Genomic DNA, 16306 nt, shown 5'->3' on the forward strand with positions numbered 1-16306 from the left:
AAAAAAAAAAAACACCTACAGTGGTTCTCAATTCATCTTTCAAAATGTGAACATTTTGAAAAATATTGTACAATTTGGAATTATATTTTTGAAAAAATGTAACAATGCACATCTTCTCTTATGTGGGTCCTTCCAGGCACAACATCTTTTCAGATGAGGGAGGGTCTGACCGTGGCTGATTAGACATTTGAGGGTCCTTGACCTTGACATGAAAAGAAAGAACCACACAACACTGGCCTAAATATGCATATCAAATTGGGGGTCCTTGATGAAAAAGGTTGAGAATGCAGTGTGTACCACTGGGCTGGTCTCTGCTGTAGCCTACTGACTCCTGTTTGCCACGTCTCACTAAATGACGTCATCCTTCCAGCGTTGCCATGTCGGCTTATTATAAGCGACTTTTGGCTTATGTTTCTGCAAAGTTGCTTGTAAAAATTGGTAGTTGCGGGTATTGCAGTGTTTTGGGCTTGTTTCTAAAGTGTACTTGCTTATTTAGGCTTGCTTAAAAAAACAGTGCATTATTTAATGTTTCAACAATATTCTAAATGTTCCACATTTTATTGCAAGAGTTTTTGGAAACTAGCAGATTGGCTATTTTCAAACAGCCGACGCATATCAATTTATAAAGTGCTCATGTAGCCTCTTTTGGGCTTGTTTTCCTAGACCTGGTTGCTTATTTCGCTCACAGAACCTGGCAACACTGCATCCTTCCCTGGGCTTGACAGCGGCTTGTTGCAGTCAAACGTTGCAGACACAGACAAGACAAGCGCCCCCCTTCCCCCATTAGTCCTTACCGTTACTCAACGTGGTCATAATAACGCACGACATAGGTAGATATACGGACGTTTGGCTACCGACAACACATAGTATAGCTGTCAACCTAGACTACAGCACGACGCGTTAGTTCCACCCCCCCTTGTTTTGTTTCCAGTAGCCAGCTAGCTAATGTTAGCTATTTCCTGGTTGGAGTTGCAGCCATTTTGGGTTTTTGACTAAAGAAGAAGCTGGTACGTTTAGGCTATCCCTGGTTCTGCTTTGGGACCGTGTTTTATTATTTGAAGCCAGGGGGAAATCTAAAGGACTTGACATTTTCACGAGCCGGCATCTGACCGCACGACGAGACCAAGATGAATCCCGAATAGTAAGTAAACGCTTATCGTTAATAATATCTCCACATCATCACGTTATCCATGTCTGACAACAGAACAGAGGCTAGCGTAGCTAACCGCTAGTTAGCTTTGTTTGCTATCAAATTAGCTTTAGCTGACTCACTTAACGCTAGCCGCCGCGGAGCTACAGGAGGCTAACGTCAGCTGACGTTAGCCTTCTGTCTGCCGGTGTCGCCAATATGACATTATCCTAGCCAGTGCCACCACACACATTCCTCACATTTCATCACGACTTAAGTGGCCTTTAATTGTGCTTAAAGTTGACTTAGCGTTATGCTGGAGCTTTAACCAGTGATAGCCTGTGCCTCTGCAGTGTTTATAGCCAGCTGTTAGTGGGACACTGACAGTGTCGCCCTTTAACCTCAAGTCTCGTTTTGATGTAATCATGACATGAAGTGTTTCTCATTCAACTTCAAATGTGACCGTGAATCTCGATATAATGTTGACTTGTTAATGTTTGGGCCGTAGGTGTAATAATCATCTCCTGTAGTTTATGTTGGTTGGTGTTTCCTTTCTCACTTGACATAGCTTTAAGGGGAGCAGTAGTGGCATTCAGTTTCATCTTGGATCCTTTTCTTTTGTTTAGTTCCTATTGGAAATATTGAAAAAAGGGTCTATAGCTAGACAAAGTAGCTGGTGGTGACTGGCGTTATTTACTTGGGATTCCAATGTTTTTGCTATATAATTAGACCTACACTCTGGAACCTGTTGATGATTGCCACAGTAGAGAGTGTGTTCCATTTACATCACACTAGCAACCAACCACCAGGGTTAATTGGACAAAAACTAATGTATTGTGTTGATTTGTTTATATCCAGGTAGACTGGTGCTGTACATTTCATTGAAGTTCCTATGGCTTTAGAGTCAAATAGAACAGTAACTTGTACAACAAACCACCCCCATCTCTAGATGTCTTAGTCATGTGTTGGTCACATGCCATATGACAAGCCTACTGTTTCACCACCGTAATGTTGAGTAACTCATTAGCTGTTGCCAAGGCTCCCTTTCTCTTTACTCTCCATTCACAGATTAAGTTGGGTCGAATTTCTCCCAGGTAGAATATGTCTCAGGTGGAATTGTGTGGATTAGGGTTGCAACCTGTTGCATAGCCTTTAAAATAATTTTCTGATCACCAATAGAATAACAATATTTTTTTTGAAACTTGCTTGCTCTGATGAAGGCCTTGCACTGAAACGTGTCAGATTAAAAATGGTGAACTGAGACCTGTCTTGCACATTTATTTTAGAATGCTGTTTTTTTCCACTTTGATTATTGTGGATTCTTTTGGACTTTTAGAATAACAATAAATTCAGAACCCAGGATGTGTTATGTCTCTTTTAACTACCTGAATCGTAGACATTTTATCCCTATTCTGGGGGGAACGTTTGCCATAAATAGACGATCTACAAGCTAACGACACGCTGCAAAGCATTGTGAGCTTTGGTGTCTAGGGAAAAAAGAGCAGACCAAGTACAGAGCTGACCCCCGGTCCAGTTTAATAAGTATAGAGGGTTTAAGTTGCTCTTGGATTGTGACTCTTAAGTTGGAACATCTCACAACTCTATCAAAGCCACCGGTTCTAAACCACTATGCTGAGTTTATAATTCAGCAAATTCTGCTATTGTCATGACTCTTTACACAATCTAGTAATACTAAATGGACTACTTTAGCATAGCACTTGCATGTTCAGTGAGTCTCTACTACTTAAACTATGGCTGTACCTTCACCAGCAATTGGAAGTCAGAGACCTTGACCTCTTTATTGATAATTAAACATGTAAATTTATATACATTGTCACACCATTATCAAAAGGACAGACGCATAAAGCCAGCGGCTTATTTCCATTGCGGTCCTTTCACATGTATGTGCAAATTATGTCGTGTTGCATGATGTCATTTATATGTGTGTAATTGCACTTGAGTTCACGCCCCCAAAGGTGCCAAAAGTGTCCTTGTGCATGCAAGTCCAAACACCCATAGGTGCAGGAAAATGTCCTTGTGGGAAAGTGTGCAGTAGGGGTAGGGATTTGATACCTGAGAAATACAGGTGGGGGGGAGGGGGGCGTCAGTGCAAAACCATTCAGAAACAATATAAATTGCAAAACTATAAATAAGACACCAGGCTAGACAAAGAAACCATGCATTGCAATACATTTAGACCAAGTCTTCTAGACACAGACTGTGCTCTGCTTTAACCATCCCTTTGGGGAAGATATAAAAGAATCATAGGAACCGTTACTCTTAAGGTCTGTAGGTAACCCATTCCATGCTACAGTTGATTTGATTCCATGCCTAGAGTTGATTTGATAAAGATGTTTTTGTTTTGGGCCAAGACTAATAAACATCAGTCTCCTTGACTGAGGAATGTCTTATTTACATGCGTTAGAATTTACAATGTAGGCATTTAGCAGGTGCTCTTATCAAGATACAAGATATCAATGGCATATGCATATTATAATTCCTTTTTATAATCTCTCTGTTGAATCGGAATACCATAGTAGTCAATAGAAAGACAAAGCCGTGTTTGGGGAATGGTAGTAAATAGGCATTGGCAGCTCTTCTCTTTTCTTTTCCCACTTTGGTACTTTCTCAGAATCCTCCTGAGCAATGTGTAGCCAGACTGGCTTGCACAGGGATGGCCATTGTCCAGGGCCATGGGCTTAACGAAGAGGGCATGACTGAATTTTATTACAATGGGAAAGGGGGGAAGATTGTGAATTCTTGGAGGCAGGAAACAACCCAGGCTCAGCTAACACTTGTGCACAATGACACTTTTTCCTCTGTCCACACCATTTTGGTGTACCAGACATTTGAGTGAGTGATGGACACTGCACCAATTCAGTTCTGTTTCTTTTGCCATAGACATAAACATTATTTTGGGGTCGTTAAACTGAAAGGGCTGAAATCTTAATAACTTTATTTCTTTGTTGCAGAGATCTCAGATCTGACATGTTTCTCATATGTGGAAAATGGCAGAGATTTTGTTGGGTGACGGTTTGCTTGCATTTTGAATTATGTTTGTGAGGAACTTCTTTGACACTGGTGCCCAATCCTAGTCTATCAGACAGTGTAACTGATGTGTGTGACTGGTACCTGGGTCTAGGTCATTCCAAATAAGAACAGTCTCTCCTTCCTGCGGCCTACCATTTCTGACTGAGTCTTGTACACATTGGTACAAATGTGACTGTTCACTGTACTCATATTTGTTCCTAACATAGGGGAGGTTTGAATGTTAGAATCAGAGTGGAGTTGGGAACTTGGGATAAAGGTTTTGTGTAATCCTCAAGGGAAACTCGGTTTTGTTAATGTCTGTGTTTTAAACTTTTTGTGTACATGCTTCTCTGGCCCATGGATCAGGAATTCTGGATCATGGCCCAGTTATGGCATATTTGTATCTTTGTTTATTGACCTATTTTTAAGTTGTGGACTTGCTGGACTACTCGTGGGAGCATTAGCATGTCATTCATATTCATCCAATCAGAACTGTAGGTGGACTTGGAATGGAATGTAGGGTATTACACACTACTGTACCCTAAAATGTCAGTCTGTTGGTCAAACCAGTTGAGCCTTGGTTTGTGAGCCTTGCCTTGGAATGTGCCGTTATAATGTAGAATGCAGTAATGTCAAGTACACTGTGTGAGTTGTAGTCAATGGGCTAAACATGTCAGAATGCTGCTATGGTCCTTTTGATGTGCAGGTCAGTAGCAGGGACTAGGTAAGGCAAATTCGAGCTCATATTTCAGGCAGCCCACACCTTTTCCTCCACATTTTGACTGTGTGTAACATGTACTGTGCTTACATGCATCTGTGGGTGTGCGCATTACAGTTTGAGCGACATACTCATATCTGTAAGGGTATTCTAAATCCAGATCTTAAAATGAATACCAGCAAGCGTGACGCAATCAACAACAACCACTCGACCAGCTCATTAAACATACATCAGGCTGATAGGACCTCTGTAAATCATACCTTAGAGCGGCCATGGCTGAATGGGCAGAGAGGCCGCCTGGGAAACAGAAGGTCCCAGGTTCGATTCCCAGCCCTGGCGAGGTGTCCCTGAGCAAGACACTTAACCCCTAACCGCCCCCCCCCCCCACCCTGCACTCAAGCCTGACCACTTGGGCAGCAATCAGCTGGTTGAAGCTGAAAATGTAATTTCCCATGCGGGGTCAAATAGGTCCAGTATTATACCTGCAGTGGAGTGATACTCATTCTGTAGAGCTAATATATTATTGCAAATAGGGTAACTTGCAACTGACTGTCTTCTTCGCGATTATTCTATAACCTTTTTGTTTAATTGAATAATTAAGTACAGTATATTTATTTCTAAGTACATTCACACATTTAACCTCTGCATTGAACCCATCCTAATCCTAACCGTAAAGAGCAGTGGGCAGCCATTCTCTGGCAACCAGGGACCAGTTACAGGAGCATCCAACTGTATGTGATGTGTTTTGATAAACATGGGCAGATCAAACTCCGCACAGAAAGGCCATAGTTGGATCGAACCCATGATCTTATTGAAGCGATGCAACACTAACCACTCACCCACCATAGCACTGCAGTTGCATGTGGAAGGCAATATTTAGGTTTTAATTCTCTTTTTTCTCTTCCTCCTAATACTTTCGCCCATTCCTCCTACTTCTGTTGGTTTCATACAACTAATCACATGAGCTCCTGGCCTCTGCAACTGACCTGTACTTCCCTTGTGGAAATGTTGCTGAGCACAGCATTGTCATTGTCCTGACAGTTGCATTTGCTAAAATAAATACATTATATACCTTATAGCTGGCATTCTAACCCTAACCCAGAGAGACGACTGAAGAAGGACTTCAGTCAGTGTTTTGGTCAGGGATATATTGATTGTACTTGTTCTGTAACTGCTAGGCATCTATGCCATGCAACCTTGACAAACTGTAAACTGAAAGTTAAAGTGTCACGACAGACTTGTCTTGTGACTTGGGACCTAAAGTGCAGGTAAGAGAGGGTTCCTCTCTTACTGTGAGTGTGACTTGTCCGACAGCACTTCCATGAGTTTAACCAACACTGACATGAATGATTCACACAGAGAAACACATTCCTCCCTGCTATGCATGACAACCACCACAACAAATATACTAAGATACAGAATCCAAATAGATGAAACCTTATACATTTATAAAATAATATATTTAACCACGGTCATAGCTTTCATAATATATATTTTGGGGTACTACTGTAACCATAGTTTTCACGTTTTCAACTACATTTTAGAACCTGTGAAAAGGCCTTTTATGGGTCAAGTATTATTTCATTTATTGGTCTAACTGATGTCTCTCTCTCTCCACAGTGACTATTTATTCAAGCTGCTCCTCATTGGTGACTCTGGCGTTGGAAAATCTTGCCTTCTACTCCGATTTGCAGTAAGTCTGGCTATAACACAGCAGTGAGTGGCCTGCTTAGATAGAGATTTCATGAAAGAAAGATAATATTGACCGGTGTCACTGATGAGCCGTTGGCTCTCAAAGGAAGTGAAGGCAAGCAGGAAATAGGATGTCAGAGCAATGTTTTACATGCTGGTTCTCTCTTCCTGTCCTCTCTCCCACCCCCAGGATGACACGTACACAGAAAGCTACATTAGCACTATCGGTGTGGACTTCAAAATACGAACCATAGAATTAGATGGAAAGACCATCAAACTTCAGATCGTAAGTAAACGCACACACAACACACGTTTTCACTTTGTGTTTGACTTTGCTTTATTCCAGTGGCAGTTTGCTTATGGATAGATTTTAGTGAGTGGACAATAATAACATGTTTATTCATTATCGTTACAAACGGTAACCTACTGCCAAACTTCTATTAAAGCTGTCATGTTGAGTACTCTGGCTTTATTATTGTGCACTTGGAATACATAATCATTTAACTAGAATAAATCAGTCAAAATATGATAAATTAAATTCCCCTTGTTTCTGGTAGGTGAGGGATTCCAAATATCATAATACATTGATTTTGAAGCCGATGTGGTTTGTTCACTATTCATTTGTGCAAGTGTTTCTCTCTGCTTTGTGCTGCACGCTTCAAAGTACATCTATCTGAACAAACGACTGTTTCTCATGTTTGTAGTGGGACACAGCGGGTCAGGAGAGGTTTCGTACGATCACATCCAGCTACTACAGAGGCGCTCACGGTATCATCGTAGTGTACGATGTCACAGACCAGGTCAGTTCAGCAGCACCAACATCATCACATTGCCTGCTTATCTAAAGACCTTTCAGATAAATGCATTCTATGCAATGCATGAAAAATGCAATGATAATGTAACTTAAAAATATTATTTAATATTATTTAATACTATTTAAATACTGCCTGCAAGATTTGCGCCGGAACCTGCGGGTACTGCGGGATCCTGCTGCTGTTGCAGGGCTCTACTCTCGGCGTTGAGTCCTGTGAAATATCCTGCAGTGTGTGTGATCCCTTGTCGGCGATCAATCGTATAGTGTGAAAACCACAACGATATATGACGGACGATTTCAAGAAAGAGACTTGTGCAGTGTGAAATGCTCGATCAGATGACTCCCCGACCGCTGTAAAAGTCCTACAGTGTGTACCTGCGCTAAGTCAGTGGGTTAAACATGCCAGCTCACCAGTATGCTTCTTTAACACATTCCATGCCAGAGGTTAATATCATAATTTACTCACCAGTGCCAGCGTTTTATTGTTGTTTTTTTGTTTTTTTCATGTCGCCACAGACCTTGCTAAATACGATAAAAGTGCGCGTTCATTTGGTTCTAAACACACAGGGCATTTGTGTGAAACGAGCAGTGAAGACCGCGTCCCCTTACGATCCGCCATCTTGAAGATACAGCGGTGAACGCTAAACAGTGATCAGCGAGGAGAAAAACAGCAACCGAGAAAAACGACTTTTAGACAGGATCCCAGACAGGAAGCGGATACGATTGAAAAAAACGGAACCCGAATAATTCCGTTTCCGGTGGTGCTACCGGAAACGGACGTGGATCGCGTAGATCTACGCGATTGGCACGTGGCAGCTTTAAATAGGTTCGCGTAGATCTACGCGATTGGCAGTCAATGTGTTAAGACATGACATGTTTTCTAAATGTTTCTGCATCCACTTTGTCTCAGGAGTCTTTCAACAATGTCAAACAATGGCTACAAGAAATCGACCGCTATGCCAGTGAAAATGTCAACAAGCTGTTGGTGGGGAATAAATGTGACCTGACAACAAAGAAGGTGGTGGATTACACAACAGCCAAGGTAAAGGCCCTGGGCAGGTTGGCCCAGAGAAGTGCCGTGTCTATACACAGTAAAATCTGGAGCTGGTCCTGGTCCATTTTTACACCTTCAGAGATAAATGAACACACTTCCACTTCAGCCCAGCTTTACTTTATCCTGCTTTGTCTGACCCAACCCTGGCTCTTCTCTCCTCTACTCCTTCTCACCACTACAATACTCCCCCCCCCCCCCCCCCCCCAGACTTGTCTTAACACCCACTCACTTTACCTCTTCCTCTCCTCAGGAGTTTGCAGACTCCCTGGGCATCCCGTTCTTGGAAACCAGTGCCAAGAATGCCACCAATGTGGAGCAGGCCTTCATGACCATGGCTGCTGAGATCAAGAAGAGGATGGGTCCCGGGGCCACGGCAGGTGGCAACGAGAAGTCCAATGTTAAGATCACCCCTGGAACCACCGTCAAGCCTTCTTCCGGAGGTTGCTGCTGAACACTCAGACCCCCCCCATAGGCTCATCAACTTTAGCCCTTTTTGAGGACCGATCAGCCTCTCCACCTCAAGCACTCTCATCTCCAACCCCTCCCAAACAAAGGCCCAACTGCAGAGGAGAGAGAGACAGAAGAGAGGGGAGAAAGTGATACTGAACATGTATGTATGTGAGTGTGTTAGTAAAACAAGAAAAAAACAACCAATAAAATGAAGTTGCCTGTATTTGTACTGTACATACTGTAGCCACACTACCAAAACAATAGAGAAAAAAAACATGGCTCCTTCCTCGCTGGTTTCCCTGGTAATTGATCACAAAAAAATATGATCATGTCATTCATTAACTCCGCCCTCTATCTATCTGGAGGTCTTGCAGTGTCTCACACCATAATGCCCCGCCCCCAAAAGAACTTGCTCAGAGACAGTGGATTTAGATTGGTTCCCCTTGTTAAACAGTCCTGTATGCAGGTGAATGAGAACTGTCTGTGTGCGTGCGTGCGTGTGTGTGTGTGTGTGTGTGTGTGGTGTGAAGATGTGTCTATTTCACTGCATTCCTACAGCAGGGTTGATATATGACCTGAATTTGTTATGTTTGTATGTACGTACCACTTTTATTTGGGTTTTTATTTAGATTTTGTTTCCCTGTTCCTTAAAGGGTTAGTTTTGCTGTTTGTATCAGCATGTCTAGGTCTGTCCCATTTTTATTTTATTTCTCATTTTTTTATTTCTTTTTCTTGCCAACTCCTGCACAACAGTGTGTCACTGTCCAGCATCAAAATAGTGGAAAAAAATATATATGTACATATACATTATGTATATATATAAATATATAAATGTAAAATCTGATTTGTCTGTTATGTAGTGATCTCAATTCATTATCGGGGTCTTAGTCTTATTTCTGCATTCAATTTGTGGCTGAAGACAACTGTCAGTTTGTTGCGGAACATGTAACATTTAAACTGAAAAAAATAAATATTGTACTACCAGACCTATGAACCAGAAAGACCAGTCTGCAATTCTTGGTGAGATACGTGAAAGAAAACGTTTTTATTTATTCTACATTTATATGGCAATTGTACTGTGCCAGTATCTTACAGTATAGTCTGTATGACAATTGGCCAGTATGCTTGTGTAATCTCAGTACAGAATTGCGCATATATATTTGCAAACACTATGTTCTCCTTTTTTTTTCATAATAAAGGTGTTTGAATTCAGCTTAAAATGAATCCTGGGACTGTTTCTCCACTACTGTTTGCCCAGTTCAATGTTTGCTATATGGATGAGCATACAAGGAGAACAGAAGTCTTATGTGGTCATGTTGTACTGAATGAGAAGGTCAAACTTAATAATATGCTAACGCCACCCATTTTGCAGTTGGCCTCAATCTGTAGTGTCACCCTGAAACCCTGAGTTCATGTGCAAGTCAGTAGAATATCACAAGAGATTCTGTGAATCTCCAGCCTGTGAACGTAAAGAAAGTGATTGGTAATAAAGTTATCTGGTCTTGGAAACAGAATTATAAAACATAACTGATAATATATACAGTGTGACACACACACACACAGTATATATAAATTGGGATTAATCAGCATTCGTAAATATGCCCATTGTTGCTGTATATTGTGGGAATGGAAATTTGTTTATTTCTTGAAGGCCACTGGCCTGGCCTACTTGGGGTCCAAGCAAGTCGGGAATGATGTAAGTCGGTAACGATGAAAGTTGGGAATGCCCTACTCAGAAAAAACATCACGCTTCAAGACAGATGAAAACAACGAATATGAAAAGCAAACACTGCTATATCAGATGAAGGAATTTAAATGAATAAAAAACAAAAGAAATGCCCATCACAGCTTTACACAAACTAACTGCAAAGAGAAAATTCCTTACACTTACTCAAAGGCCACCTAAGCCCAGGTTTTAAGCTACACTGGACAAGCAAGTTTTAAAACAACGTTTTATCTCCGAGATGGAGTGGCTTTTCTTTCCTGGTAATTCCTGCCTATAAGATCTCTGTTACTGTTGACAAGACAAGGCTCCTGGGCAAACCGTCAGGAATCTCCCCTCTCAGCACTTCTCCTGATTGCAGCTCTGGTCTTTTCAATGGTGAAAAGTCATTCCCACTCCAATCAGAATGACCGAGTGGCTCTCCATCATGAACTGAAAATCTATAATTAAAAACAAAATCTCCTCAAAAAGCACAATCCCTTTCCAACATTATCCTCTATTCCATTCCAATGTACCTAGGTCACAACCATAACCATTCTCTTTCATATATTGTCCCTATTCTTCTTATACTTCACCCCTTCATCTGATCTCATAAGATCACACAAAAGACAAAGCTTATACAAAAGATTCCCCTTGTTCAAGGTTGCTCTGGACGAAAATCCCCCAAGTATAAAATGTAAATGCTCTAGGACCTAGAGAGCCAACTGTTGTGTGCAGTGCACCCATACCACAGCCACATCACCCCATCCTGTGGGCTAGCACTCTACAACATGCATTCAGACCATTCCTTATCTGGTACTCAGTTCTGCTCAAGCATCATGCTGTTGTGCGATGAAGTACAAATTGATGATTGAGTGAGAAATCATCTGTTTTGAATGAATACCTGACCACGGCATGTTATTGGATACCACTGATCTATAGGGATCTGTAGGACTGAACAAGACAAGCCTTTGAAAGATAATTTGTTTAAGCTTGTTTGAAAATGCTTTGAACTGGTTTAGTTGCACCATTAGAACTATTTGTGAAGTACAAGAGGTACAGTGTCTTGTGTTGACCTGACCTGTATTTCTGAAAGGATTTGTGCTTCCACTTCCATTTTCTCTTCTGGGTTGGACTTTAGACTGTAGTGTCACATAAGACAATTAAGCCAACTGGTTTATTCTGTCAATTCTGCCACACTCTTGTGAAATGTGTGGCAGCAAAGTCTACCCTTCCTGGGTGGGGCTAAAATTGTATGCCACACACATCCCAGATCATTGGATACCATCTTAGCTCTTTTAAAATAACATTGTGCTTGGCACCACAGACTTATTTCCTGTGGTCATACAGTAATCTTCCTATCTGATCTATCTAAAGCTGCCCAGACTATTGATTGATTGAATAAGGGTGAATACATTTGATAAGAAGAGGAACATCAGACTGGGCTAGGATGTGATATAGTAATGCCACTCTGTTCCACTTGGGGGCACCATAACTACATCAAGAACACCAGAAGGCAGACACAGAATCAACAGGAAGTCAGTTTTAGCTGTCACACTTAAACCAAAGAGGTTTGCCTAAACCACCTCCATGACCTAAACCAGTATTTTCCAACTCATGTCCTGAGGATTTAAGACTTCTACTTGTTTTCCATTCTCTCAGGAACTTTAAAGCTGCATTGTGTGATATTTTTGATTACATGGCTAAGACTCAAGAGCACAAGACCTGGAAATAATATGCAAAGTATGAAGGATTCACTGAGACATAACGTTACCTATTATGTGCACTGACTCGCCATGTTGTTTATATCTTCTCCTTTCTAAAACATGATGTCAAAAGCCAGCCAGACCTTAAGCTCCTCTTGAGACCTCAAGGCTACCCTCCCTGAGCTGCTCCCAGATCTGTTGAAACAACTTCGTAGCTCCCTCACTCTTTTATCATAATTCTCCTTGTTTATCGATATGAGGCAGTAAACACACACACACACACACACACACACACACACACACACACACACACACACACACACACACACACACACACACACACACACACACACACACACACACACACACACACACACACACACACACACACACACACACACACAGCTACAGCTACAAAGTGCCTTTAACACAGAAACCAAGTTGACATTTTGGGCTAATGCTAAATAGAACTCACAGGCAGGGTCCAGGGAGGAGAAGTACAGACAATCACAATCTCGGCAGCTTTTTTGTAGACAGCCTATATACATTTTAGTTAAGAAATAGACCATGTAGCTGGGGCTAAATAGTGTAATATATATTCTGGGCGTCCAAGTGGTATAGAGGTAAAACACCTGTCCACCTCCACAGAGGCCATGAGTTCAGTTCCCTCCAGCAGCTTTGCACTCCAACCAAAGCAATTGACACTGTTCGAGGGTGGGAAGTCAGTTTAGTTTGCCTGTTCAGTGGGGAGGGGATCTGAGGAAGATGGTGTGAACCTCTGCGTGTGTGTTATGCTCTCCTATGCTTCATGACTCCATCATCATGTGTACTGGAGTGGTTGTCTACACACTCTCCAGACCAACAGTGGAGTGGGGGTTGAGTGGTTCAACACCTCAACCACCTTACCATTTTGGACGTTGGGTGGACTGGTTTCTGTCATTTACGGAATTATACATAACAAAAATAACATCAAGATGAACTATGTTTCTTTTTTAGTAAGAAGGGTAACCTATAACCTTCCATAACCTGAACTTTCCAGAACCTGTCAAGTTTTTAGTTCTACATTTCTTTCATGTTGACATTATAACCAGAACCGTGGAGGTACTAAAAAAAGGTGAAAATAGCTGATCTACAAGCTCACAGCACATCGTAACACACTGTGAGCTTGTAGATCAGCTATTTCTGAGTTCTGGATTTCAAGAACTCAGTTGTTAATGCTATGTCCTGAGCAGGGCCTAAATTAGGTTCTGAGAACCCTATTTGAAACTGAGCCACCATAGTGTATGGAAACAAATCCAGAACCTGTGAAATATGTTAGATGACATGGCATGGTTCACTTAGTTCTTGTAGTCAAAAAGAGACAAGTACTTTTTAGGGGGTGTACAAATAAATAAATAAACTTAATGAACATTGAGTCACAAAAAAAAAAAAAGAGAGACAAGTATTCAGAGAGATGCTAGACATGTGTCACACGCTATGTTGGGACTTATACACGACCCATGCAAAGCTAAACTTTGACTTTGCATTTGACCTTGACCTTTGACTGATTAGAAAACAATGATAATAATAAATACAGGGCTGTATACAGTACACCTGCTCTATTGGGCACAGATGTAATGATGTCTCTGAAGGGGCAAAACAGTGTATTCAGGGCAGGCTTTCAGCGGTAGAGTCATCTTACATCTGGCTCACAGAGACTTTTATGCACTGGCAAATAGAAACCAAGAGGTTTTAGTCAGAGTTCACTAAAACCATAAACTGTATTTAGATCACTTTTATAGGAAACACAGGCCATAGTGTTTGATCTATCAAACCCTCCATAGTGGTTGCTTTGGCCTAATTGGCCTCCTCAAACCCCTTCAGCCACCTCTCCAAGCTTCTGTTCTTTTAACCACTTAAACCCCATATGGTTGAGCAGGGTCCCTCAGGGCTATATGCTAGTGTCTTTTGTTCATCTGCTATTTTCAGCTAAAGCTTTCCCCTCAATACGGATGCTTAAGAGGTTTAAGTGGTTAACAATCCTTGTTGGTCAAATTCTTTCTAGGATGATGATGATGATAATAATAATAAAAAATATGTGTATACTGCATTTTCATGCCACATGAATGTTCTTTGAATTTAACTTATTGATTGCAATTATTACAGCTAGGATAAATATGCTAATGCATATTTATTCTAGGTCATGATGTGGCCACACTGACCAGTTGGTTCACTACTATTCTAAAGCAGGCTGAAGATCATACGACCATAATGTTGTTCACATTTTGGACAACAGAGAGCAGCAGACGTTCAGTAGCCTAAGGTTCTTTCTTACACACTAGATGGCGAAGTACTTCGCCATCTAGTGTGTATTATTAGTGGCCTGTGAAGTTCATCCAATACGTTAAAACACAATTATCTTATGCAGAAGCACTGAAGCAGCAAGGAAATTAACTAGAAATGCACACAAGTAACAGCTGGAGTCAAAATGTCTAAATTAAAAATCCCAGAAACAATTTCAACATTCGCTACATTCATTCTGAAACAGTTTGATTAGTAGATGGAAATGTATGTGTGTGAAATAAGGAGAAAGCAAAGGGATACAGTCAGATGGTGATGATATTTAAATTAGGATGTACTTTTTTAAGTTTAAAACAAAATATTAAAAAGAACATAACTGCCAATGAATCAGAGTGATCATAGAACTGAGGACCCACGAGTTGACTTGCCATAGATAGCCTACATGAATGAATCATGATGATGGCCATTATCAAATATTTCCAACTGGCGTCTCTTTAATCGCAGCGGCGAGGATCACCTGTACATACATAGGGTACTCCAATGCGAGTGAGAGAGAGAGTGCGGGCGAGAGAACTCAAACAAAATACAGGATAATAAATGAAATTGGGAGTGATTAAAAAAATTAAATAAAATGACCAGACACAAATTGGAACTATCTGGAACTATCTCTCTCCTAATTGGATAAAATGTGTATCCCGAGTTGACCTGAAAATAGCCTATGTTGTTTCTTTTTATTAAAGAGCTGGAGAACTGGGGAGACCTGTCACTGAACTAACATTCTCTTTCTCTATAGCAATGATTAGGCTATTGGAATATAGAGTTTTAACGTGTTCACTTACCTTAATTGTGTGAACATCATATCAATAAAGTTATTGGAGGAATCGCAGCTGATCTGCTCATTAAAGGAGTAGTTCACCCAAAAAACTACTTATTTTCTATCAATTACTCACCCAAGGAAACTTTGAATTCAATGCGACAAAATCGTGAGCCAATAATTCGACGACCAGGACATCGGTCAATACCAGATATACTCCGCTGGTCATCAAATTATTGAGTCAGGAATGTGACAAAAACTAAAAAAACCTTTAAACAAGGAAACATCATACCTTAAAGGGTAAGACCACTTTGGTAGAGGTTTGGGTTGTGTAGTTACCTTGCCATGATGTAACCCCAAAGGTGAGCAAGAAATAAAAAATAATTGCTCCATTGATTAGAAATTGATAATTCAAAATATGCTCCTCATTGACTTACATGTACGGTAAAACAGCTCTCAAAGTCACTCTTTTAGCACATAAATGAACCCAAACATAGCTGATTCAGGTAATATAGAGCATCACCAAACCCAGTACTGTTTTTTTTTTTTAAATAAAAATGTCAACTTCCTGTTGATTTTACTATTTGAAGATCTGGATCCGGATCCGTGGATCCAGTCCAGGTTTTCTACTTATTAAAAATGGCAAAATCAACAGGAAGTTGACATTTTTATTAAAAAAAAAAACAGTACTGGGTTTGGTGATGTTCTATATTGTCTGAATCAACTTTGTTTGCGTTCGTTTATGTGCTAAAAGAGTGACTTTGAGAGCTGTTTTACCGTACAATGTAAGTAGATGAGGAGCATATTTTGAATTATCAATTTCTAATCAATGGAGCAATTATTTTTTATTTCTTGCCCACCTTTGGAGTTACATCATGGCGAGGTAACTACACAACCCAAACCTCTACCAAAGTGGT

At 40.8% G+C, this 16306-nt stretch overlaps 1 protein-coding gene across 1 annotated transcript; it reads left to right on the forward strand.

Moving 5' to 3' along the window:
* Positions 1 to 711: 711 nt before the first annotated feature.
* Positions 712 to 9888, forward strand: rab1ab (RAB1A, member RAS oncogene family b). The gene is made up of 6 exons (XM_080450481.1): positions 712 to 1141; positions 6498 to 6570; positions 6760 to 6855; positions 7274 to 7369; positions 8294 to 8425; positions 8688 to 9888. The coding sequence occupies exons 1-6, from the start codon at positions 1128 to 1130 to the stop codon at positions 8886 to 8888; spliced, it is 612 nt and encodes a 203-aa protein (XP_080306607.1). The 5' UTR covers positions 712 to 1127; the 3' UTR covers positions 8889 to 9888.
* Positions 9889 to 16306: the final 6418 nt, after the last annotated feature.

This window comes from Gymnoscopelus braueri (assembly GCF_963280865.1).
Source record: "Gymnoscopelus braueri genome assembly, chromosome: 14".
In the NCBI taxonomy this organism is placed as follows: domain Eukaryota; kingdom Metazoa; phylum Chordata; class Actinopteri; order Myctophiformes; family Myctophidae; genus Gymnoscopelus; species Gymnoscopelus braueri.

Excerpts from the sequence above, each read along its gene's own strand:
- rab1ab (XM_080450481.1), top strand. Across the intron at positions 6,856-7,273 it reads AGACCATCAAACTTCAGATC|TGGGACACAGCGGGTCAGGA; the intron begins GTAAGTAAACGC and ends TCATGTTTGTAG. Across the intron at positions 8,426-8,687 it reads TGGATTACACAACAGCCAAG|GAGTTTGCAGACTCCCTGGG; the intron begins GTAAAGGCCCTG and ends TCCTCTCCTCAG.